General features: G+C 44.9%; 1 protein-coding gene across 4 annotated transcripts in view; it reads left to right on the forward strand.

The window, feature by feature from the left end:
* Positions 1 to 27,851, forward strand: part of DPF1 (double PHD fingers 1) — a 516,551-nt gene that overhangs the window by 316,352 nt on the left and 172,348 nt on the right. For all 4 annotated transcript variants that reach the window (XM_086938023.1, XM_086938024.1, XM_086938021.1 and 1 more), the window contains exons 6-7: positions 7,580 to 7,658; positions 24,664 to 24,795. In XM_086938023.1, the coding sequence (XP_086794149.1) occupies positions 7,580 to 7,658; positions 24,664 to 24,795 (211 nt within the window). The remainder of the gene's footprint in view (positions 1 to 7,579; positions 7,659 to 24,663; positions 24,796 to 27,851) is intronic.

The following is a 27,851-nucleotide window of genomic DNA, read 5'->3' on the forward strand; positions in this document are numbered from 1 at the left end:
TGACCACCTTCTGTACTCATGTCCTGACCACTATGATCAATGAATGTTTCCTCAAACCAAGTGAAGAAATCAGACACACTCTCGTCTTTCTTTTGTTTACATGCTGCTAACTTGTCCCAATTCACCCGCAGAGGAGGCATCATAGTTTTCATTAAATTAATAATCCTACCAGGTAGTTCTGCAACTAAGGGTTCAGGTTTGGCACCTCCTACCTGCCGACCATCTGCAGCAGTAATATTAACCCACGTATCTCCTAACTCTGACGCGTGATCCTCGTGACGGATCTTCGCCCACAAGGGTTGAGAAACTACATTACCCATCAACATATCTATGTCAGCTAAATTCATAACACGCGCATCAACTGTCTGAGACAACTCCTTGTAATAACCAGCAGGATTTTTACGGGCGTCAGGCAAGGTCTGCATAAGAGCCAGGACCTCAGCTCTCTTCCAAGGGACATGCACCCACACTCGCTTGAAATGAGCCGGTGCAGCCGCAATACCATGAGCGGCATCAGCCACAACTGCCTCTTTCCATACAGGGGGAACCTCTCTCATTGGATACTGCTTCACTTTTCTCCTAATAGAAGGGTCAGGTTCGAACAATGACTGAGGTGGAAGTCTAGACCTAAAAGTGAGTAGTGTCTCTACCGCTTCCTCAACATTGGAACCCACTATCGTCCCTATAGCAAATTCAGACTGAACATTAAGCAATTCCAGTGGAATTGAACCCAACTCATTATCTTCCCACTCCTGACGAAGGAAGGTACACATGACATCAAAAACATACCTTTGTTTTGGTGTCTCCCACTGTAGGAAGATATCCATAACCACTTGTGGACTGTACTTGGAGGTATTCGAAACCCATCTATGAGCAAGGAGATCCAACACTGCCCGCTCTTCGGGACCAAGGAGCCGACTAGGTCTCTGCTTACGTTCAGAAACAGAGGTCATATTCAGGGACCCAAAAAAAGGAGACAAAAGACTAGTGACAGTCTCAGTCATTCGTTGCCGAGCAGAAGGAGAAGAAGTTGACATGAGGACAAGAGACAAAGTGTTTTGAGGCGACAGAGACGTAGGGACAGAAATAAGAGAAGTCGAAGATAAAGGAGTGTAAAGCAAAGGAGTTTGAGGCAAGGCTGGTGGCAAGGCTGGCGGCCCTGGAGGGGGCTGCGCCGGGGGAGGAAGAACCACCTGTGAAGTAACGGGTGGCTGAACAACAACAGGGGGTTGAACGACAACAAGGGGTGAACCAAATGGAGGTAACTGAGGTGCAGTAGCACCCTGCATATAAGGGGGTGGTAATCTCAGTAAATGTGACATCAAAGGATCCTTTTCAGGGTCTTCAGTCACATTTGAAAAGGGGGGTGGCAAAGCCGGGTAACATTTATCAATGGCCATGCAATGTTGTCTATCTGACACTTCAATCGCACAATCTTCTTCATCTTCCTTAAACTGCCTAGCAGCTTGCATTACCGATATATATTCCTTTCCTTCCTATCTCTCTTAGCTTGCTTAATTTCTCGCTGTTTGGCTTCCTTACGCCAAAGGCGGAAAGAGTCAAACATCGCCGGCCGGGCTTTCTTCTTAAATATCGCAACTTCTAGGTTATCTCAAACATCTGATTCAAAACTACCATGTTGGGGCCATCGTAAAACACCATCTTTCCTTGTATAACGGACCCATACTTCATTAAAGGTAATGGGATCTACACCATGCTTTGAATAGAGCTCATAAGTTGGAGTTCCAACCGGAGGTATCGGACACCAGTCCTCTAATCGGGAATCCCTATTACAACTACAACAAAACCATTTTCTAAATTTGCTAAAACCAGGCATCTTTTAGCTCACTAGTCTTGCTTCAAACTTCAAGGGGTTTCAAAAATGATACTCGCAAATATACGAACCCCTCGGCTTCGACTATTGCAATGGCCGAATCAAAACCGAGTAACAAAACAAAGTCATGGGAGCGACCCACTTATACTTAACCAAAATGTCTGTCACACAACCAGAAGACCGTCTAACGTCTCGCCTTAAAATCATCACAAGAGGGTCCTAGACAGGGCGACAGTCAGGGCAGCAGTCCTTCGCAGCCGTCGGAAAGGGGAAGCCTCGCAGAAAAAAACCTTCGGTCCACGTCGACATGCAGGGGTCGATGAAGTGGCGGCCGTCCTCCAGAATTTCCTCACGGGGCTCCTCACAATCTTCGGGCTTGGACCAGTACCACTGAAGTCGCCCCACGTTGGGCGCCAGTTGAAGAACCGGGGTTTAACCCAGCGGCGTCAGGGGCACGCCTAAGATCTTCGAGTTCACCTGTCTTGGTATACAAAGACACAGAATACTTTTGGATGGCATCAGAGACCACGTTTATTAGCTGCAGCTAGTAACAGTGATCCTAGAAATACATCACGGTGTAAATTCTCAGGAGACTGCTCATTTTACTAAGGCGAGACGTCTCCTTTTATACCCAATATTCACATTATAAATGTACACCCACTGCACAAAATTCTAGCCAATAAGGTACATTTTCAAACAAAGTATCACATAACAAAAACTCAATTTACAGTATCCCAACCCAAAAGTTAATTATTAGGAATGTCCCAAATTCAATCTCCCCAAGCTGGACACACCTATAATTGAAAGCATAACCCATGTAATGAAGAAACATAAAAAAGAACCAGTAACAGATGCTGAACAAGATAAGGCATGTGCAAGGAAACTAAAAGTTAACGATGTCCTGAACATTGATTGGCAATCTCAGACAAAGATCGATCAGGGAAATTGGCTTTGCGAGGTCAGTTTCAGGTGAAGAGGTCAGTTTCTTACAGTTCATTTCAGAGTCAAAAAGAGACCTAGTTAATGTATACATGAACTAAGAAGGCCAGGCCACTTTGTTCGCCAGGCTACCTTCACAGGCCTACGTGAGGGCAACACAAAATGGTGGCACAGAACAAAATGGAGTCAGACTCGAGAATTACAAAACCTCTCTATCTCTCCAGGCATGCAAGACCTGCTATATTAGGTGGGGAGCAGGATGCCAAGGAAGTGGTGGAGTATGTTAAGTGGATGGTCGAGAGTTCCAGACCTCACCCCATTTCATTGAGGGAGATAATGGAGGCTATGAAAGTGGATGAGTGCCTCCGGATGGCGTCAGCCATAGTGTCCATCAGGAAACTGGAACACGATGATTCAAAACTTATCGCATCGCACTGCTGAGGCAAGACAGACTCTGTTGTCTCCATACCGCATCCGTCATGAACTAGCCATATCTCCAGGAGACTGTATGTTGAGAGGCCACGGGCTAGTGATACCAGGACCACTACAGCAGCAAGTAGTGGATCTACCTCACACGACCCACCAAGAGGTGGCCAAGACAAAAGGCAGGCTTAAATGTAAAGTGTGGTTTCCTGGCCTTGATGACAGGGTAGAACAAACCGTGTGCTCCTGTCCTTTATGCCAGGCCAGCAGAACTGCTTGTGCCCATCTTCACAGAAACCATTACTCCACTTCCCTGACATCAAGCTACTGCTGACTTTGGGAGCCTGTCTGATGGCCCGCACATGCTGTAAATGACCGCCAGTGAGCCCATACCTTGCTTGGAGACGTTCATGGAGAAGATCATAGTTACCCACGGCCTGCTGCACGAGCTGCCCCCCGATAATGGTCGTCTGTTCTCCAGTCAGGGATTTGCTGGCTATCTGAAGTCCACAGGCATTCATCAAGGGAGGATTACACCCAGATGCCCACAAGCAAATGGGGAGGCAGAACGATTTATGCGTATTCTAAACAAAAGTCCTGTGGATAGCTCTAGCCAATGACCAGAACATAGAGTGTGCGATGTATGTATTCCAGTGAAAATACAGACTTACTCCTCTTGCCACGTCAAAAGTGAGTCTCATCGCTCTGTGCATGAACCGGATGGTGGATGACACCATTCCCCACATTGGAAATCAGTCCGTGGCCATAGATGATGTTGCAGATGCATTGAACCAGTGGAAGGCAAAGAACGACAAAATGTCAGTCAAGACGAGAGCATGGCAGAGACATTTACAAGTTGGCGATTCAGTACTCGTCACACATCGGCATCCAAGAAGCAAGTTTTGTTTGCCTATTGAAGTCAATCAATGGAAGGTATGGGAACAGTGGTCACAGCGAAAAGGATAATGAAATTGTTACCAGGAACATAGTATTTAGCAAGCATTACAATACACCAGGTCCCCGTGTAGATGAGAACCACCGACCTTCTCAGGATGTAATGACGACCCCTTGGAAAAGGCCACAATGACCTCTCCCTCTTGATCCATGATACCACCATCAGTGGCAGATGTGCCAGAACAAACTCCGGAGTCACCTACCTCCTGTGGTAATGATGGTGGAGTGAGCTCAGATGATGTCTCTGGACAACGGGAAGAACTACCTGAGAACAGGCCAGTGGTTCGACGAAAAGGGACTGCAAGGTATCATCTCAGGGCCAATCCAGTTGGATTGTGCTGAACTAATGGGGGTTCCCTCAAAGAGATGTAGATGAGCCATTTTTTAACACTGTTGTGCTATGTGGGGCGTTCATCCGTTTGAAGTATATATGGGTGTTCAATGTTCTGCCAGGGTCATTTATTTTTGTTTTTTATGTATTGTTTTTTCTGCTGGTGTTAAGGAGGAATGGTATGTTGGGATATGGACTATCCCCACACGCAAAATACGGGAGGGGTGTTTGGGACATAAATGTGGTTGTGGCTGTGACTTGCACAGAAATGTTTTAGTTTTTTTTATTCTTCTTATTGAAAAATAAAAATGGCATCACACAAATCAACCAAATACAAAACTAACCACCATTAAAATACACAATATAAATTAAATGAAAAGTGGTCAAATTGCACAGAAATGTTAATAGAGAGGCCCGAGGCTTGAGGTGCTGGGTTTTTAGGGACCCGTGGTGCCAGGGGTAACACCCGGGGACCTCTGAGTTCTCCCTGTTCCGGACCACAGAAACACAGAGTCTTCTAGGTGAAGTCAGAGATCGAGTTTTATTGGTTGCAACCAAGTAACATGTGTCCTAGAATTACAACGGCACGGGCTGTAAGTTCTCAGGAGACTGTTCGTTTTTACAGAACCAGCCTTCTCCTTATATACATAAATAATAGCTGCGGGCAAGAATTCTTGGGCTTATGATATGGTTATACACATATTTCTACAACAATACAAAGAGCGAAGTCATGCTGGTCAGCACATATTTTGGATGTCCAGTCTGTGATGGATTACCCAGCCAGGCCCAGAATTCCCATCAGATATCGATGAAACACCAATAAGGTCGGGCACCCTCCCATCGTAAAACTGGTCATAAACAAGAATCATGGACAGGTGTATGTGTATGGAAAACATGGTCTGTATGTAGTGAATGGTTTATGGCATGTTGTGCCTTGATGATATCTTACTCGGCCACTGGGCGAGAAGCTGCCCGAACAGGCTTGGCTGGAGGCAGTGGAGTCAGCTCGGCCAGGTCATGGGGAAGCCAGCTACGGAGGACGTGTCCTTTCAGATCAAACTCGGTCTTAATCAATTGACTATATATGAGGGCAAGTCATAAGATGGATGCCGTTTACAAAATGGAGTCTGAGGGTTCGGGACGGAAACCATGATTTAAGGGTGTTAGCATCACTCAATTATGACGCAAATACATAGGGATAAGGTCCTAATCATTACCGGTCCGTTGATACCAATATCGTCATGGTACGACGATATTTTGTGACACGAGTGTTGGACCCCGGAACCGGTGGAACAGCAGGGTCCGGGATTACAGTACCACATGCTCCGACCTCTTGGTAGCTGAGTATAGCACTGGTGTTTCGATTCGTATGTCCTTGGCGTGGTGACACATAACAATGTCCAACATTAAACATCACGCACTTACCCATATTTCCTATAGTGCTGCTTCAGGGTGCCGATCCCTGGTCGCACCCAGAGAGGTTCTGTCATTATGTGCTTTAGAATGACTGTCTGTCTCATGAACTGAAACAACTCCTCAGGAATAACAAAATCTAGGTGGCTGTAAGAAAACTGTTTCAGTTTAACCGGATGGCAGACTGGCACCAAGTCTAAGGGGGTGATTTAGAGTTGGGCGGTAATAGGGCAAAATTGGCAGATATCCTGTCAGTCGTCCCCACTCATTCTCCTTGAATCATTTAGAAATGGAGCCCAGTTTCCAACAGAGAAGGCTCAGCTCTTGAAAAAAATCCTTTGCCGGTGACCCGCCTTCCGCAGGATTGAAGCCATTACTGTCATTAAAACGAAATAGCCACAAACACTCCTAGCTCCATGGTACTAATACTGTTCATGCACAGAATCGAAACCCCTTCTGTAGGAGTGCTTCTCTAAAAGAAAAAAATTAAGAAACAAAAATAGCGATCAGGCCACCATGACATGGAGTCCTTGTCGCCATTACAATTTTTTTCCACTCCCCACTATCAGTGTGAGCTTTCAGACAGAAATCCATGCCGTCGCTTTGGAGAACTTCAAGTAAGGCAGGGTCTTCCCCTCCTCAGTGACTTGTCAGTCGGCTCACTAGTGTCTGCTTGTCACTCTGGGGCTCTTGATACTTACCTTGGCCATTTTCACCTGTGTGTGTCACTTGGAAACCAATCAGTTACCTCATAGTTCTAAAGCTTCCACAAACCCACCTGCAAACATTCAGTATTACTACAATATAAGCAAGCCTCAAAGTCACATCAATAGTTCATTGTTTAACACCATCGCTGCTAGCGATATTTTGCTCCTGTGCTATAATTTTCAAAAGTCCATTGTTCATGACGAGCTGGGCTCGTCATCAGTGTTTGAGGAGGCTACACCATGACGAGCCCAGCTCGTCATGAGCCTGGAAGGGGTTAAAGCAATACCTCTCGATCGTGGGGGCCTTTCCAGTGAGCCCAGTGGCCCATTCTCTCTAAAATAGACGCATAAAGTGGCAATCAGAGAGTGTACTCAATTGATGTCTAACCATCAGAGACCGGATTGATTTGAGCCTTGTCGTTACCTCTGTTACACTCTACTCATAGATTTTTCTCCCTTTTTTAGCACTCAGTCAGCTAGCCTCTCAAAGCAAACGTTGTGCTTCATCCCTGCCTGTTGGGACAAAAATTGTAAATTTGCTGTGGTTGAGGTTCAAGAGGTGGTTCGAAAGGGGGACATTGCTGCTGCAGCTTAAGAGTTTTAAAGTGACAGCATTCTTTTGGAGCAGCCGTTTCCATTCAAGCAGTCCCCAGTCAGTTCAAATCTCGGAAAAGCAAGGACTGAATATACCAGAATCTCCATTAAAGGTCATTTTTCCAGAGTTTTGTGGCATTGGAAAGGAGATTTTCAGGTGTGTCACCCATTATTTTATAACATGTTAAAATTGGCATCATTAAACAGGGTTTGATTGAAAGAGCGGGATGGCTAGAAGTCTTTGTGGGAGTATGAGCTAGGATAAAATTTGTTTTTTTCTGAAGCTTTAGACATGCCCTCGACGGTCTTTTAACCACATTTTACAAACAGCAGTGGCCTTTCATCCCTTCTGAACTGTGTCCTTTTCTTCTCTCCACACTGCAGGGCTGCGGGATAGGGGGCATGAAGAAGCGGCAAGATCCAGCGTCACAGGAGGATCGAGACAAACCATATGTCTGTGACAGTATGTATTCTGGATTGAAACAATCCTTTTTTGGTTCCTTGCTTTTTTACCCTACCTGAAGGAAATGGATATGGAGGCTCTGGGGCAGATTTACAAGCCCCTTGCGCCACTTTTGTGTCATTTTTAACTTGGGAAAAGTGACGTAAGGGTGGCTCAAGGGGCTTGTAAATAAGCCCCTCTGTGTCTAAAAGACAGGGAATGCATTGGAGATGCAGATTCTTAAACTCTGCAGCTTATCAGTACTTTCAACTAAAAGAGTACGCGAGTGTCTTAACACTAGGTTCACGCGATACAGGATTTAAATTCAGTACGTACATGCATAATTAACGCCTTAACTGCAGCCGTTATTTCGGCGCAGTGCGGGCGTTCTAAAAGGTGGGCGGGGCCGCGTCGGCCGTTGGCTGACGGCAGCACTAGCGAGGTAGTGCTACCGTCAGCCAACAGCCGACGGCAGCACGCAACCGGTTAAATATTAATATGTACTGTGGTATCCCCAGTGAGCTCAATGCAGGAACTTGGTCACCTAAAATACTTTGCAAAAAAGACAGGCCCTGTGGCTAGGAACCTTGAATTCTCTCGCTTCCCCTTACATCCCCACCCTGCTTCTATTTCTTCACGTTGATCTATGTGAAGTGGTATAGTGCCAAAACGACTGCAGCTTAATGCCCTTAATTTGTTAGAATTTCCTGTATAAGGGCAGTCAGTTCATGCCATGGTCACCTGGCTTTCATGATTGTGGCCACAGCAAATGGTACCCTGCCAGATACAGATATCCCGAAAGACATCGGCCTAACTCCGTCAGGTGCCTCAGCTGAATGCTATTTGTTAGGTTTTGTAGGTTGATGGAGACTTTATTCTCCCAAATCTCTGGATCAGTCTGTGGATTTCACATGACACTGCACTGGGTGCTGCACACAGATTGGTAAGCTCCTCCACTGCCATATATAAGGCTGCCTTGCCAACATCTTCAGCCCTTTTTTTGACCACAAATGGGGTTCTACCCCTAGTCGATTCACCATCTTCTGAGTTGGAGGACTGCTTGCCCAGTGCCAGACATGTTTCCATTTCTAGGCATTTTTCTTTGTTCTCTGGTGTTGGAGAAGAGCTTAGGCGGCTTCTTTGCTAAGGCGAGGAGAGCCACCCGATCTCCGCTGAAATATTGTTGGGCTTTACCTCCTGTGTCTTGCAGAAGCTGGTAGCAATGCCCAAGGCCTCAGACAGCTCTCCAGTGTGGTACTTGCTTCTGCAAAGCACTACCACCATGTAGGCCAAGAGGGCCCACATGTTGATCTACGTTGTGGCTTCAGCAGCAATGAAAACGGCAGGACCCTATGCAGGCCAGCAGGGCCCAGATGCCGGATTAAAACTAACTCTGGAGCCAGTGGTGCTTCCCCCACCCACACTGCACGGTTGGCCTCAAGTCCTCACTTGATTCCCTCACCGGTCCACCACCGCTGTCGCATTGCTTCATCCTTAGCCTTTTACGCCTACTTCCCCTTTCTGCAGCCTTTGCCTGCTCTCCCCTCTTGTACCACATTACCCCTCACTCCCAGCTCATCCCCACAGCCTGAGACTGATTCTCAAACCAACACTCTTCCCAACACCTCATCCCTGATTTCCCTCCTCAGCCATCCCACATCCGCAGTCCACTCTGCCCTCTTGCATCGGCTCAGTAGTTGCAGTTGGAGCTTACTAGGCCTTTAGTACTATGGAAAGAGCATGTTCTCTGTGGTGCCTTTGTAGAAATATATGTGCTTATTCATGAGAGTGTAATTTGTATGTGTGCAGCCTAAAAGGTGTGCTCACGTATGTGCTGGCTGATGTTGAAATGTGTGAATGAGTGTAGTGTGAGCGGTGCGAATCTGGGGTGAAGGGTGTGCTGATGTGATTTCAGGGCGAGCTGCATGAGTGCAAGGTCAGAGGAGGGCCCATGTGAGTGTCGAGTGAGAGAAGTGCATGCAGAATGAGAGGAGTGAGTTGACGGTGAGAGGTGTAAATGCAGATGAGTGATATGCCTGTGTGAGTGCTGGGTGACCACTGTGCCCGTATGAGTGCAGAGTGAGTGGTGAGAGTGTAGGGTGGGCTGTGGGAGTGGCTGGTGAGCACATGGTGAGAGGCGTTATTGCAGCATGAGTGCTGTAGCTCTTTGTATTCAGGCAGACCATTGTGCATCTGTGCAGGCAGGGTGAGCTGCATGAGTGACGGGAAAATGGAGTGCCTGTGTGAGTGCAGACTGTACTGTGGCCCTTTATGAATGCAGGGTGACAGAAGGGGATGCAGGGTGAGTGGTGTGCCCATGCGAGTGAAGGGTGAGCTGTGTGAGTGACAGGAGTTTCTATATGAGTGCAGGGTGAGCAATATGCCCATGTTAGAGTAGAATGAGAGGACTGAGTTCAAGGTGAGTGATGTGAGGGTAGGGTGAGTGATATGCCCATTTGAGTTTGTGTGCGGTTGAGTGTGCAGGGTGGGAGGAATGAATGCATAGTGATTGTTGTGCTTGTTTGAGATCGAGTGCAGGGTTAGAGGTGAGTCTGGAGGGTGAGTAGTGTGAGTGAGAGGGGAGGAGAGTCATTTGAATGCAGGGTGAGTGGTGTGCTCATTTGAGTGCAGAGTGAGAGGTGAGTGGAGTGTCATGTGGGTGCAGGGTGAGCGGTGTGCTCGTGTGAGTGCAGGGTAAGAGGAGATGAACAGCGTAAGTGCAGGGTGAATGATGTGAGTGCCTATAGAGCGGTCAGTGCAGTGTGATCACTGTGAATGCAGGGTGAGCAGAGATAATGATGAGTGAGTTGTCTGAATGCATGATGTATTCACAGAATCTGAGTAACTGAGCATTTCCTAATGCTTGGCTAGCGGGGTTTCAGATATATTTTAAAGTATTGCTATCATTGCATCCATCGGGGTGGATGGTGGAAGGAGTAAGTGATTTGCGGCTATTGCTATGCCTAACGTTACTTTTCATGAAATATATTCTCCTCTGTGCCTGCAAAAGTAGTTTATACATGTAAGGAATAAGCAGAGTTGGGCCACAAGGGGTCCTGGAACCAGTGAAAAAAGGAAAGTCTTCTTAACAAGTAAATGGTCTTTTAAAGACCAGTCAAATTCTCGGATGAGGTTAGAATAAGGTGCCAACCACTACCCATTCGAGCCACAGGCAGCTCAAGAAGTATGTGTGTCTTGAAAGCTGCTAGCCTCGGATAAAATGCACAACGGGTGTGGGGAGGCTACAGCAGTTTCCCCCCTGTGAGCGTTGCACACCTGATCACATTTGCCCATGGCACAGGAAAAGGGAGAGTCTAGGAAGAGTAAAACATGGTGGGTGTCCTTAGTTATTGCATGCTTTGTGTGTGCTACAAACCGTAACTGCTGAATTTCAGTGGTTTTACATGTTTGAGCTGGAGCCATAACTCAGTTTTCAACTGTTGTGTTTTTAGGCATCGATACCCAGGGCCTTAAGTGGGCCAGGTCCTGCCGGTGCTCAGCACGGGCAGTTCTAAAAAGCAGGTGCGGAGACGTGTCCCTATCAGGCTCTCCCATTTTGCCCTCACCCTCTGGGTGGAAAAAAATCTTACCTCTGCAAAAGTACCACCCTTCACTGCCTTTCATGAACTTCAAAGAGATTCGTCTTACTTCTTTCACAGTCTCATCATTTCAGAACTGAAGCATTTTCAATATTATCTAAAACGAAGCCGTAGTTGTTGCTTTTTTTTCTTATGCAACTATCAATCATTGACAAAGTCAATAGTCCTGGCTTGTTTTAGTTATAATGTTACTTGCTGTATTATATATCTAGATACAATGCCAGAAACAGCAAAATACCAGTCGGGCGGAACACTATGCTAAGCACAGGTTTTTAGCTTATGTGATTTTAAGCCACGCCCTTAATTACATCCACCACGCTCCTTTGAGAGACGCCCCCAGTTTTTTCATCCCACTTAAAGCCGTGTCTGTACCCCAGTGTCTTCTGCATGCAGCCCTGTTTCTTTTTCTGTCTGTCTGCATATAGCCCACTTTCTGTTCTCCTAGAGTCATGAATCTGCCTGCAACCCTGTACATTCCAGCGCCTGTCTGTACAGCGGCATTGCTCTGTATGATGCTCCGTGGCTGTGTGCCTGCACCCATTTCGACCTGCAGAGGTATCTCGGTGCCGGCAGCCATGTTTGTCTGTCTTCAACCTTGCATCTGGCTACGATGCTGTGCTTGTCTGAATACAGCTGCCTCTGTATTTGCATACCCTCATAGTATCGTCATTGGCATCCTTTTCCACCCCTCCAACGAAATATACATTTACCATAAATAAACACACAACACAATTTTTGTTTGGGTAAAGTTGCTCCAGGTTTATTACATACACCATTATGTAATAGGTGGGTTATGTTACGGGTGATCCAAGGGCAGGCAACCACCTAGGCCGCCTGCCTGCCTGATGAGCCAGGCAGCACTGGGGCGAACCCCCCTGTGCTGCCCTTACTAGTGATCCTGTTCCCGGATCACGTGACCGTTGGTACCTTCTTACTCACGCCCCTTTCAGGGGCATAGCTAACCCCCCCGGTTGTTCAGGCCCACAACCGCCCAAAGTACTAGCAGGGCGCCGACACGGATGTCCAGGAACCTCCCATGAGGCTCCTAGTTTTTGGCTCTGGCATCCACCATGGTGCAGCGCAGTGGTACCCTTCTGTACCCCTTTGCTTCCAGATCGCCCTGTAAGTCCGCCTGAAACAAAAAAAAGGAAAACATTACAATATTCTCTGCCCCCCTTCTGCCACCACCACGCCGGGTAAGCCGTAGGGAGGGAGACGGCGTGTGCGGCGATCAAAGGAGGTCGCCAAAATGGTGGGGGAGGGATATATACCCTCCCTCAAGTCCTGGGCACCCAGGAAGTGACGCCCCTTGTGCGCCGCAACCAGGCTGGAGAGGGGGGGGGGGGGGGCTCCAACCAGTGCCCCTGCCCCTGAGGGGGGCAGGGGGTGTGGGGTGCCCAGGCGACACTAGAGTGCTGGTCTCTCTAGTGGCCCCCTGTGTGTGCCTCGGCCACCAGCACGTACCTGTCTGCTTGAGTACCGTCTCTCCACATTGCTCCGTATATAACTACACCCATGCTGTTCGCCTTTTATGGCTGCATAGAGTCTTGGTCTGCTTACACACGACGCTGCCTTTCTGCCTACTCATCGGTGGCTCCCTGTAAGCAGCCCTTTGTCTCGCTTCCCGCCTCCCTGTGCCTCCCGCACAAACCTGCCTCGTTCTCTCTCTTTGTATCTCGGTGGCTTTCTGGTTGAAGCTTTGCGTCTGCGTGGCTTGGGCCCTTTTCAGTCTGGAGCGATGTGTCTGACTTACTTTAGCTGAGGGGGTGTCTGCGCGCTGTCAGGTGTGCGGTTTCCGTCTGTCAGAACACAGCACTACAGCCTTATGTAATGTAACGGACTCTATTGTAAAGCGCTTCGGGTAAAGTTCGCTCTATATAGAAATGCAAAAATAAACAATTACATATATCTGCCCACCTCCTGTACCCGGTCTGCTTCGCTACAGCAATATTGTCTCATTGTGTGGTTCGCTTTATCTCTGAGTATAAAGCCGCTTGTCTGCCTCCTGGCATGTGTCTGTCTGCCTGCCTCTGCCCATGCTTTAGCTGCAGCCCTCGGCCTCCGCGCCGAGCCGGGTGTACTTAAGGGACTCACTTGTGTGGTTATAGCGGGTGCTTTATAGCCCCTTGAAGTGCCAGGCTGGAGTGCTGTGCGTAGCCCGGCAGGCAGTGATCAAGTTGTGCTGATGTGAAGTGGGCATGAATAGGAATCAGAAGCCACTTTACCCCCCACCCTCCCTCTTCACCCCCCACCCCCCTCAAGGAACCCTCCGAAATGTCTGGAGCTGTAATTATTACACAGCAATGAATGTCTCCTTCGTCAGATGCGGCTGCTCTCTACTTCAGGGAGCCGGGTTGCCATGGAGATATGAAAATGTTAGGCCTATAGGCCAACATAGGCTCTGCCTTTAAAGATAGGCTGCTCAAACACCCTTGTTCCAATATTTAGGCACTGGCTTGACGCTGCTTGCACGGCCTGATTTTCAGGCAAGCTGTTATTATTTGATTCACTTGAAATGTTTCTTCCGGAGGAAGGAAATCTCGTGACTTTGTTTCCTGATTCAGTCATGCGCGAATACTCATTTATTTAACATTTCCACAGCCGGGTGTTTTATTTCACCTCCTTCCCGGTAACATTAACCCAAGAAAGATATCCTTCTTCTTCGTGCATCTCGCTTTGTTCAGCATCCCTTCTGGCCTCATACTGATAGCTGCTCACTTCTCGAACGCATCTTGCGTGTGCACGCAAAGCATTTATATATTTTTATTTATTTATTGCGGGTTTTATGTAGCGTGATCTTAGCCCAAAGGCATCACAACATTGTATAAAAGTGTAAAAAGTAAGTTCTGGTCAACAAACATAAAAACAAGCTATTAGCACAGGAAAAGCAAGACTCAAACAGTTCAGAGAAGTGTGGCTCACTGGTTAGAGGAGGCAGAGCTGGAAGCAGAGGTCAGCCCGGGACCAGGATTCAATTCCCGGCTTGGCGGGGTCTTGAGTCCTAAAATGTCCATGGACTCGACTCGACAATTCTCGCTCCGGTGCCTACTCGATTCATGGGTTCACACTCTGCGACTCTGGGCAATAGCTTGCTTAATCTCCACAACGGCCCCTTGCGCTTTCACCTTGCGGATACCCTGCCGGGGTTATCTCACAGGGGAATACCAGGACGGGTTCCCTAAGCAAGCACTTAGAAATTGCCCGGTGATTTGCGCTATATAAATTCCTGTACATTTACAGGATATGACAGCAAACCACCATTGTAAATCAGCAGTTAATAACCACGAGGGCAGGGAGACCAAATATTTCGACAGGAAAAACAACTCAAGCCAACATTGGAGAGGCGGGCAATGATCCCCAATTTCAGAAAGTGTCACTCAAGTAGGAGGATTTTGAGTTCTCCGAGCTGGAGGGAGTTCCAAAGCTTTGTAGCGCTAGCAAAGAATCCCTGTCTCATGCAACGCGCCAGCTTTAAATAATAAAATAGTTTAGTATCATTGGCATAACATAGGCCCCCCGCAGTCCCCCATTCTCCACGGGCCCCCTCAGCACAGTACCCTGGCCGAAAGCTCCTGATTGAGCCCTAAGGGGCCCCCTAACGTAGCATGCAAGGGGGGCTCCCTCAAGTTTCGTTAGACCACTGTTTAGATTTATGTATAGCAGATATATATAAGTTATGAACAAATGCAACAGCGCACAATAATAAAACAAGCCTGGTTGGGAATGTGTAGTATGGAATGAAGGTGAGGAGCTGAATTGCGTGCATCAAAATACAACCACACTAAGAACATTTTTATAGACATTGTTAGACGTGGTATCTTTGGTGTGAAATCCCCTGTCTTTTCTTTGCTGACCTGTGCTAAAGTGCAAGTGCTCCCTGTGTAAAATGTATTGGTGATTGATTCATCTATGATTGGCATATTTGATTTAGGAATAAATCCCTAGTTAGGTGCGTAAAGTGCACCAATTGTGCCCTGGGCCTGTAAATTAAATGCTACTAGTGGGCCAGCAGCACTGATTCTACCACCCACATGTGTAGCCCTGCAAACATATCTCAGACCTGCCACTGCAGTGTCTTTGTGTACAGTTTTAAACTGCCATCTCGACCTGGCAAGTGCACCCTATTGCCATGCCAAAACCTTCCCTTTTATTACATGTAAGTCACCCCTAAGGTAGGCCCAATGCAGCCCCATTGGCAGGGTGCAGTGTATGTAAAAGACAGGGCATGTCCTAGTGTGTTTTACATGTCCTAATAGTGAAATACTGCTAATTGTGGTTTTCACTATTTGAAGAACTATCTGTCCTATGGTCACATGGGGATGGCCTTGAAATATTTTTTTAAGTTTAATTTGCCATTGGGAGCTGATAGAGATTAGGAGTTTGGGGTCTCTGAACTCACAATTTAAAAGTATTTCTGCTTTTGAAATTCTGTGTTTAAAAATGCCACTTTTAAAAAGTGTTAAAACAAAACAAAGGGGTTAGGCTCATAAAGTCAGTTATGGTGAACCTATAAATAAGTTTTATCAAACAAGAAATGCCACACTGACTGTTCTTTTACAATTTCACTTAATTTGTGGCCGCTTTAATCAATAGCAGCGGTCACCATTTATTATTTAATTTTGTATATAAATGTAATACAAACAATTGTTAACACACACAGAAAATTACATACAAAATGTGTCCACATAAATCCCAAAAACACAGTAGACATAAACACAATTTAGACAAAAACACAAATGACAACGCACACTGCAAATTATAAATTACAAGGCAAAACAAATTGTCAGTTTGCATTATTTACAAATCCAAATGAGAGCTCAAAAGTGATCATTAATGAAATTCTAACTACAATTTGACAATTCATTGTATTGCTCCCATATCAATGGACAAGGCACCTCTGCACAAGCATGATTTTAATACCCAGGATACAATTTGAAACGTTTAACATTGAATAAAGCCCTGGATTACAATGGTATTCTTCTAATTGTGCAAATAATAATTCACAGTGGGTGCTCAAATGGTGGTCAACGCGTTTCAAACCCTCTGAAGTTTCCTTTTTAGGGTACTCCTCAGGACATGGAACTGATGTTTGTTTCTAAAAAAACATATAAACAAATATTAAGCACACTTATCTATTATTCTAGCTCTAAAATGCCTCAAAGTTACCAATGAGATTACCTCACTAGACTGATGATTTAGTCACACAGCAGGTTTTGATTATTTTCACCCGCAACACAACAATACAAAGACTTGTGATAATGGCAATATCTCACAGAGCTATGTAGTGCCTAAAACAGATACTGGTGTATTCAACACCCATGTGCACACTCCCTTCTCCAAAAGAATGGTACTCACTTGAAACACGGAATTAGTACCAATACAAATGGGTGCGTTATTCAATTCATAGGATGTGAATGGAAGATCAATCTACAATAAAAAATATACACAAATGAGTTGACTGTAATGCTCAGGACTGCTCAGCCTGTTTATTTGGTTCCACAAGATTGCTATTAAACTGCAAAACACAGCGGTCCTAGCACGAAGATCAAACGGCAGGAAACTGACAAGCCATTAGAACGCTTACGCAAGACCGTTTTTGTCACATATTTCTAACACTCATGTGCGGAACTCCCCCGTCTTGAAACTTCCCATCAAGCTTAAAGTTAGAATAACCAAAACAACAGTATGACTACCCTTACTTAGTAAAGATTGACTCTGGTCCTGCCGCTGCGTTGCTTGAAAGTGACTCGCGGTTCATCACTAAACAGCAACATCGTACTGAGTGCGGGACTTACTTATAAAGTCAATTGTGATAGGGCCCAAATGATGTACTGCGGAATTGTGGGACTTGAGGTTTAAGATTTAAACAGACGGAATGGATGTTACAAATCTAGACCTTTAATGCAGAATTCATTATGATGTTCGCAGCTCCTTGTGGTGGATATTAAGGCGCAATAATTATATATTTATTTAACTGATAGATTCTGTATTTCAGATATTTTGTTTAAGCCTGTAGAAACAGTGTTAAAATACACTATACGGTAAGCTTCTTTGCGATTCAATTTATCTTCTGTGTCGCCTCCTCTAGGGTCAGTTTTTATTGTTGCCAACACTGTCCACTTGATGTCTGATTCTGAATGATGGTGTTCAACCCAGTGATTTACAAGTGGAGCTGTTACCACTTTGCGCTTTATGCACGATTTGTGCTGTATAATCCTTTGCCTAATTTCTTGATTGGTCTTTCCAATGTATAGTTTATTGCAACGGCATTGGACTGCATTAACAACACTTTTGGTTTTGCAATTGGAAAACTGTTTGTGTGACCATTTGATGCTATTATGCATGAACATTGTACCTTCAATTGTCTACGGACAACAAACACATGTGCCACATTTAAAGTGGCCTTCTAAAGGTGGTGAATCCCAAAGTGTTCGCAAATTGCTTTTAAAAAGGAAAGCAGGCTTAAACAAGTTGGCTCCCTATAGACCATTCTTTTTTTTATGCAAACATCGGTTGCGCCTAAGATTTTTCAGCTTTTTCAATCAAATGCCAGTTCTGCCTAATGATTTTCTTGAACTGGTTAGTTTTGGAACAGAAGGTAGAGACACAGATCATTCATTCTTGTTTAGTTTTAACTGGCTTCTTTTCCAATAAAGTTCCCCTAGGGGTCCATTAGGCCTGCCTAATGGTGTTTTTTAGCAAGTTTTTTTAAATACCCTCGTTCTTTCAGTTTATACACAAGAATTTTCACGTTTCATAGGTAATCATTTTTATCAGAACAATTCCTTCAAATCCTGAGAAATTGACCGTAAGGCAAATTCTCACGTAAACTGTGTGGATGATAGCCTGTAAAATGCAAAGCATTATTTCTGTCGGGAACTTTTAAAAAGTGGGAATTTTCTTCCTTAACTGTTCTGTGCCTATGCCTGTCTGTAGAATCTACGTCTGAGTTAGCTGACAGATGGGCTCTTGTGCATTCACTCTAGACTGTGGGTATTCACAAACATTTTCCTAGGGGCCAAAAAGTCTTGTCTGTGATGCGACTGAGGGCCGTACTTGTGCCAGCAGTGGCGGTCAAGGGGAAGGAGTTTGGCGGTAAGATGGGTGTAGGGTAAGTGAAGCATATACATCTAATGGCTAAATTGCACAAAAAAAGAATCTGGTATTAATACTAGCTTACCACTTTACCAAATTGTGTTATCCTGGCCAATTGTTTTATTTCACTTTCCCTCCTTTTTCTTCATTATCATATATAAAATACTTTGAAATACATGACCTGAGGATGTCTGCTGTTCAAAACCTTTTCCTGTGTTTGATTAAATAAAGTATAATGTTGTTCATGTAAAGTAATAACCTTGGCCACCCAAAGAGTGCATGTAACAACTGACTTGCCTATATTTCACTATCAGCGGGCCACATGTAAAGGTCAGGAGGGCCGCATGTGGTCCACGGGCCGTGCTTTGAGTATCAATGCTCTAGACAGTCGCACAATGGGAGCTGGTGATGGACCTTCCTGAGCTAGAGTGGTGGGAGGAGTTGTCTCCAACACCCGAATAGGGCTGTGCCTGGCCTTGCAGAAAGCTCTCTCTGTCCCTGTAGTGTGTCTACAGACAGGTCAGGGAAAGGCAGGGTATTGTGCACTACAAAGACTTTCCTTTGAAATGTGCCTACTACAGAAGTAGAAAGGGGTATAAGGATTAGACCTCTGACACTCTGAAATCTGAACACTTCTTTACTAAAGGACATTCTGCCAGGAAGAAGAGCTGGGTGCTGTAGGAGGGACTGCCACTCTGCATATTGCTTTGTTGAGCTGGCCTGCTGCTTGCTGCTTCTGTCCTTGGCAGGGGCGGCACCTCCGTTGGAGCGGAGGAGCGTCGCCCCACTAAATTATACCAGAGATGAAAAATAAAATGGTAATTTATTAGCATTTTATTTTTCATGCCCGTCCCAAAAAGAGCATCAGGATGGAGCAGGGCTGCTGCTGAGTGCCAGCCACAATTGCACAACTTAAACAGCTCTAACCCAGATGTCTTAAGACAGCTGGTTTAAAGGGAGCCAAAGCCTCTACAGTGCTGTGGAGCGCCAAGTCAGGCCACTCTCACCAATCCTAGCTCTGCTCTCATGCTGGTGAGAGCAGTGTCAGGATTAACCAAGGGAGTTTCATGATGGCCAGGCTGCAGTCAGAGAAAGAAGACGTCGGGTACAGAGGACGTTGTTGTCATCTTCAGGTACGGTTTTTATTTTTATATTTTTGCAAGTGATACACCAGCTCGTAAGGGTCTGATCTGACCCTCCACCAAGTTTGGGGACAGCAGGACCTACTGTAGCCATGCTGCACCAACACACGGGGTACTGGGCCTCCTACAACCGCCATTGAGAAAAAAGAGTCTCCTCAGTACACCAACTGCACAGGAAACAAGCACCCATCAAGGGATGTCCGAGACCCACGTCGTGAGTGGCCGAGCTGTCCCGAAATCGCCTCTCCAAGTGGCCTGCTTCTTACCGAGGACATCTTGACGCACGCTGCCCGGCTGACTTATCTGCTCTGCACCTGGCCCAAGCGGCCCCAGTAACGACAATCCAGCTGTGCTCCCGTGGTCCTGAGGCCCTTACCACCTGCTCCCTCAAGTGGCCCCGTCAGACTTGCCTGTAAGTCCCCTTGTGCAGTGTATTTTTAAGTGCCCCCCCTCTCCTGTAGCGCACTAGCTGCCAACGACCTCAGCACCCTGCTCCCAGCCCAATCGAGGACGCCACAGAGAATCCACTGGTGGAACATTAGACCTGGCTGTGCTAACTACAGAAATCCAAGAGGTGAACCTTGATAGTCAACTATACAAATTGATATGTATTTTAAGTCTTTTTTCCCCATTGACTTCAATGGTGCGTAATTGCGCACAAATGTGATTGAATTTGCAAACTCTAAAAAATCGTAACTTTAAAAGTACTTACTGTCGAACGAAGTTCTTGGTATGAAAAATATATAAAAATTAATGTTATTTTTGCAAATTGGTCTTGGATTTATTCTTGAGTGCGTGTATCATTTATTGCCTCTGTGAGTACAACTAATGCCTTGCACTGCCCTCTGATAAGCCTAACTGCTCTCCCACACTACCACAAATAGAGCATTAGTATTATCTACTTTTGCCTCTGTAAATCAATAAGGGACTCACTGGACTCTCTGCAAAGTGTACTTCGTTTTAGTACACTATAAAGAGAGCCAGTTTCCCCCAGTTTTCAAAAAAATTATTTAAAATAGCATTACGTTTGTTGTGTTGGCCATGCATTTTTTAGAAGAATAACATTTGTAAATCTACTCTTGTCTACCTGTGGTATTCTTGCTAAAAAATATTTGTGTTTCCAAGGATTTAATTCAGTTGAGTTATCAAATTGTAGCAGGGTAATTATAATGTCCTGATTATCAGTTCTTAGTTCAATTTCCAACCTAATTCAAGTGAATAACTCAGACCACAATGTGCATAGGTGGTCACCAGACAAAAGATGTGACAGTAGGGGCCACATGTATCAACATTAGGAATAGCGATTAACTAATTGCGATTTTCTGCAAATTGCAATTAGGTAATCGCTATTCCTAATGTATGAAACTCAAACAGTTTCATTTAGCGATTCCTAAGGGGTCATTAATCGACCTACCTCATTAATATTAATGAGGTAGGTCGCAGTTTGCGACCCCCTAGGAATCGCTAAAATAACCTGGATGGTGGCCTGCTAGGGTCAGAAGACCACCATGTCCATGATTGCTTTTCAATAAAGCAATTTTTTTTTTTAAATGCAGCCCATTTTCCTTAAAAGAAAACGGGGTGCGTTTAAAAGAAAAAATGAAAAGTTTTCTTTTCATATTGTAAGAGCAACTGCCTGCCCTTGAAAAACGTTTTCGCCAACATTCCCAAAGGGGAAGGGATCCCTTGGGGACCCTTCCCATTTGCAAATGGGTTACCACCAACTTGAAGTTGATGGTAAAATGTGAATGTTTTGTGACTGCATTCACAGTCACAAAACATTCATACATACTGCTGCGCTTCGATATGTGGAAGGAACACCTCAAACACGCCCGTTCACAATACCGAATCGCAAACCCATCAAGTTACCAAACTGCAAAATAGGGTTTGATACAAAGAAAAAGCCTTTTTTGCTTTCGCAAATGGGCCGTTTTTGCGAAGTGACCTGTTTGCAAATGCACAATAAGTTAATACATGTGGCCCTAAGTCCCCCTGTCTTTTCTTTAGGACCCCATTTATCAGTGTGCAACATACCCCAGCAATGCATCAAAAAGGGTCTGCGGTATATGTGAAATAATAGGTGCTGCTGGGGAAACCTTAAATGCTGGTCAATAATGGACACTAGAAAGATTTACGCTCATTAATCCAGTCCTCAGGTATAATAGAAATAGCCTTCTGACTGTCCATACAGCTTTCCCATGTCCATTTGGGGTAAGATGTACTAAGATACTAGTTTAAAAAAGTGGTTGCAAATTGTGACAAGACCTTTTATAGTCATTATCTAATTTGCAAATCGACCTTAGTGCTAATAGGCTAGGGGAGTTGCAGAATGACTGACTAATGGATATTAATTAGGCATTTTCCAATAGCATTTTGCAACCCCCTACGATTGGCTACAATCACAGGGATGATGTTTGCCTGTAAGACCTGTGTTTGCATTTCAAAATTGTCAATTTTTGTTTTTAAGAAGCCCAATTTTCTCACAGCAATCGGGTCAGCTTTAAAGAACAAAGATTTTAATTTTGAAAAACTTCAGTGTAAGTTGGCAGAGTGGTCCCTGGGATCTCTCTCTACTGTCCCCATAGTTGCTCCCTGAATCCCAAGGGGGAAGGGTTCTAAACAAAGGGGGAACTCGTACCATGTGCAAATCAGTTACTGCCTCAACTTGGGAGTTGGTACTACATGTATTAAGGGTTTAGAATATTCTGGGTGCAAACCATTGATACACATGGTACTGATTCTCAGTTTGGAAAGAATGCCCAAAACACGCCCCTTCCAAACTGCCAATCAGTAATCATTTTGTAACCTATTTTACGAGTTGGTAAAACTTTACTGACTTGTACTATCAGTTTAGTAAATAAGAAAAACTGGATTTTGCAGTTGCAAACCCTGTGATTTTGCATATTGCATTTTTTGCGACCCCCGCATCCCTTTGTACATCTGGCCCATGGTGTCACATCAAGCCACAAAATATTCTAATAAAGGACTAACCCCCAGATTCATCAAAGTCATGTTTTGCGAGTCCTTATTAGCGAATTTTAAGGAATCGCTATTAAAGACTCGCAAAACGGGATGCATGTAGAAATCCCAATATTTTTAGTGATTTCTACAGATTCCTTATTTGCGATTCGCTAATTGCTAATCGCAAATAAGGAATTACTCCCCATTCATTCCTATGGGCCTTGGCCCATAGGAATGAATGGGGAGTAATTCCTTATTTGCGATTAGCAATTAGCGAATCGCAAATAAGGAAGCAATTCCTATGGGCCTTTGGCCCATAGGAATGAATGGGGAGTAATTCCTTATTTGCGATTAGCAATTAGCGAATCGCAAATAAGGAAGCAATTTCAAGGGTGTCAGGGTGTCCAAAGGACACCCTGTTGCACCCCTGAAATGGTAATGTACACTGGTGTTGCGCACACACATGTCCCAAGGACATGTGTGTGTGTAACATACAACTTAGTAAAATGCACTAAAGTGCATTTTTCTAAGTTTTTGCTATTTACCACGTAGTTAGACTTCGCGGTAAATAGCGGCCCCAGATTACGAATTCGCAATTTTGAAATGGTTCATGCATTGCATTTAAGGAATCTCAAATTGAGATTCCTTAAATGCAAATAATCGCAATGTAGCGATTTCTAAAATTGCGAATTTTGCATTTGGGATGATGCATCCCAAATGCAAAAATACCGCTCGCAAAGGCCAGATTCTCAGAATATGGCCCTTTGCGAGCGGATTTTGGTTTGATGAATCTGGCTGATAGACTGTTACCAGGTGACAGTCCTCCATCAAAGTGATAATGGCTTTCCAGTGAGACAGAGGAAGTTATAGCGAGTCAGATAGGTAGCATTCAAATGAGTCAGACACTTGCATTACACCTGATAACACTCCCGTGACCTACATTGTCTTACACTAGAAAACCTGGCTTTCCCGTGTGTTGCATAAATCCCAAAAAATAGCATGCCCTTCCAATAAGTCATATAGTCATCTAATAAGAGAGATTGGCTTCCATTTTCCTGGGAACAATATATAAAAACATTGGAATGTTGAAAGCTCCATTGAAGTGAAGACAATAAAGTGGCTCAGGGCTATAATATCTGGTATAAACCTTATGCTGCAACATTCTGTTAGTCTTTCTGTTTCTCCCTTTTTCATTCAGAACATTCTACCCTCATTAGGTGGAATGTTCTGCTAGCCTTATAATCTTTCTACCTCAGGCTCTACCACTTGCTAAAGTTCCTTTCCCTTGTTTTAGCTTGGATTCAGGGCTCTTACCAACAATTATAGCCTTTGGCAGAGGGCTATAAGCCTATAATAGAACCTTTCATCAAGTGTATAGCCGGGCTGGGGGGGCGGGATTTCGACAGATGAGCACAAACAAAAATGTATTATTTATTTAATGTTCCCTCGTGGTCGTCTGTTTAGTCCCCCACAACACGGTCCGCCGCACCACAGCTCTTACCTGCACGGGCTGCGGCTGCAACGACCCAATGGTCTTGCAACAATAACGTCCCATCAGCCATCTAACCTTCACGACAGACCTACTGCTTTCAAATCAGGTTCATAGACATTGGAAGAGCAAGATATATTTCACAGTAACCAAGTTACATTCCAGTGAGCCAAAATCTTCAAACATGAGACCTATTCATCTCCCATGTGACCCAGCCTTCCAACACATATAACCTCCTTCAAATAAGGGACATGGTGTATTTTGATAAGACAGACTTCCATGGAGTCAGCCAACTCTCCAACCAGCAGTAAAAACTCCAAACGAGTTATCTGCCCTCCCAACAAGCAAGGTCTCTTTTCAATGAGAGTCATATGCTTCAAACAAGACAAAAGACACTTCTAACAATAACTGAGACGTCAAGTAAGGAAGTAATTGTGTTTCGATGGCCAAACCGGTCTCCCCGTTGGGGAGACAGTCTGCTACAATGCAGTGAACAAGCCAGGACGTTTCAGTCTTGTATGCGATAGGGCCCAGCTGGCAATACCATCCCTCTGTCAATCACGGCTTGACAAAATTGGCTTTTTCTTATCTTGTGTCATGTTATTTTGTTTTTCGTGGGACGTTTATCTGCCTACATTTGTTTACCAGAGTATTGCGTATCTGTCAAAACAGGACACAAACTGTCATAGAGCTTACATTTTTAGAATATTTTAGATAATTTCTATTATTTTCTCTTGCAGTTTGTGGAAAGCGTTACAAAAACCGCCCCGGGCTCAGCTATCACTACACCCACACCCACCTGGCGGAGGAGGAGGGAGAGGAGAACTGTGAACGCCACGCGCTGCCCTTCCACCGGAAGAACAACCACAAGCGTAAGATCCGCTCTCTCTCTGCTTCTCTGGGGAAGGGACGCTGGGGGGCAGGAAGTCGATGGGCCTAGACCAGTGTTCTCACGCGCTCTGATGACGAACAAGAAATGTATCTGAAAATGCGTCTTTTTCCTCAGTCATATCTTCTACCACCTTGAAACCTGTATTAAATTTTTTTTCAAAAACGCTACTTCATAGAAGCTGTTTACTTGTCGTAAGAACACACAATGTATTCGTAAGGTCGTATATTTAAAAAAACACTGAGGTATGACTAAATATTAGGTTTCAAATAATATTTAGGCAAAAATACAATAAAGAGGAGTAAAAGTTTATGAATATTTAAACATATCCACAAATGCGCGCTTCCATAGTGAGTGCATAGCTATGATCGAATTGTGGTTTCCAGCATCTATTTAATTCAGAATTCTTAGAGAATGTCTGTGTGGCCTATTCATGGTGAGGAAATGTCAGCATGACATTGACTCACTAAAATGAGATGGGTACAGGAAGTGACATCACACACATTTGACGTGCTAGTGACCTCATACCTTTGGCCTCTTATGGCACATACACCCCTCTGTACGAGCATATTTTCTACCGGCCTTCATGGGAAAGGCGAGAAGTGGAAATTACATCCATGCTTACTTTCTGCTCCTGCTGCTTCGTTTTCATCCCTGCAGATAGTGGTGGCATTGGCAAGGGTAGTGCCAAGGGTGCCCAGTGCCAAGCTAGGGGATGGAGTGTATGTGTAGCAGTGGCTACTCCTGATGCATGCCCAAGAGTGCCAGAGAGCCCTTTCCTCTCTCTCTGGGCTAATCCCGGATTATAACGGTAGGCTTTAATTCTGACAAAGGATGCTTGAAAAACAGTCTGATTATTTCTCTTGAAGTAGGGCAGCGAGCCCCGCAGCAGAGAAAATTCTAAAGAGGGTCACAAAAAATGCCTTCTCCTTTGTCAACGCCAATGGGGTGGAGAACAAAGCAATGCTCGGTTTTACAAAATCGTTAATAACCGTCCCGGAAATCTAAAATATCGTTATCAGCTGCGATTGGTCTTTAAACAGAAGATGTCGGTGTGTCGATTGCTACTCGACACTCCTTCGTTTCTGATGGGGCTGTGGCAGTCACTTAGCCTTAAAGTAGAACCAAACCTCATATGCCTCCAATGATGTGGCAAAATGGTCAGAGCTGCCGACTTTGGAACTGGGGAACCAGGTTCAAGTGTCGGTGTCTGCTCAACATCCATTGATTCTGAGCAAATCATTTAATCTCCCCTTGCCTACCATAAAAATGAATGTATCCTTCTGTAATGTAACTGGGTCTCATGTAAAGCACTCCTATATCTTCAGGTCGAGCTCAAGCTATATAAAACTGCAAATAAAAGTGCTCTGAACCCAGTTCACTGGATTGACCTTGCACACCAAACCAATATGAGTAAGAAGACACTGTTGTTCGTTTAACACGGTGCCGCTGGAATTCTACGTTTTTGTGCATAGTTCTGGAATTGCTGCAGGTGCCACACAGTCCATCCTCTGCTGGTTTTATGAAAAAAAAATGTTTTTAGCTACACTGGATCAGAAGTTACTAAAAATGCTCCAACACATGTTGCTGCTGAGAAGAAGGCCCTTCACAAAGGTTGACTGGTCATCTTTCTGTTGCTTATTGCTGCATTTGGGTGTTCTGATTGGTACTGATGAGGTGAAACCTTTGCCCAGATAGTGTTAACAGGTGCGCAACACCCATTGGACTCACCAGGCTTCACCCCCCCCCCTCCCCGGCGTGTGCGGCAGCCCGGGATAAGACAGATCCCGGGCACACACAGAGCCGCACCCGAACGTTTCACAGGTCTTTAAAAGACCACTTGAATGTTAATTAGGCCCTGCAGTTGTTTCGCCCCTTCTAAGAGCCCATGCAGCTCCACTCTGCCTACTGATTAAATGTTCAGCCCCCCCCCCCCCCGAAATTTTTTCTTAGCCCCCCCCCGAAATTTGGCTCTAGTTGCGCCTCTGAGTGTTAATGTATGAAAGTGACAAAATAATGAGGTAATTCAAACACGAAACGTGGCGTGTTACGCTGCACAATGATATGGTCCTTAGTGCACCATATAAAGTGCCATATATATAAACAGCGGTTGTCTTTATAAGGGTGGGTAAAATCTTAAAGCACCCTGCTCCTGTTTCACGTTAACTGCTGATCCAGCCTCAACTGGAAAGAATCTCTCATGCACATCCAATCCGTAGGGGCAGCAAACATTATTAAAGGTAGCACATATTAAAGTTTCAGTAAATGATTGTGACAAGTCCTCTCCAGCTTTATTGTTCCTTTTAATATTCTTGACACAATGTTCGCTTTATTAGAGCAATTGCAGCCAATACGTGTTTCGCTCATTATGCGCAGTATTTCTCAAGGTGGGAAAACGGTCTGCTCTTAGCAAGAATTTTCTCTTGTACAAGAGTCTTAAAATATTTCAGTGAAATCAGTTTGCATATATGTACAGAGTGGCAGCATCCTTACAGAACAGCAGAAGGGCTAAAATGAAGCTCACCAGCAGTACAAATTAGGTGTATCCCATGCTATGTCAAACTCACCAGTAATTATCTTGTGCCTTGGAGTCTGTCAGGCCTGTTTTCCGAAGAGAAGATAATAGTGCGCTCCCAACGTGCTGCCCCCCCCACTGCAAAGACTCACAGGGGAGAGACAACTTTCATTTGTTTTTTTATTTTTTAGAGTTTTATTAGGCACAGGGAAATTAAGTGATTTGCCCAGAATCACAGGATGTTGAGCGTTGTTGCCAAGACCCGAACCCAGTTCCCCAGCTTCAAGGTCGATGGCTCTTGCCATAAAGCTACATCCTCTCCTCTATTGAGGATGAACCAAGACGTAGCACTTTATCTTTATTAAAACACAGCTTCAGTGAGAAAAGAAAACATAAGAATCATAGTTAAACAGGCAGAACAAACAACAAACTCCCACCTTGGTGAATATATACTTTTACTTCGCATGCGTTACATTGCATACCTTTACAACTTGGTTGTTACAAGGACCGGGTTGTTACAAAGC

The sequence above is a fragment of the Lissotriton vulgaris genome, chromosome 9 (assembly GCF_964263255.1).
Source record: "Lissotriton vulgaris chromosome 9, aLisVul1.2, whole genome shotgun sequence".
NCBI lineage: Eukaryota > Metazoa > Chordata > Amphibia > Caudata > Salamandridae > Lissotriton > Lissotriton vulgaris.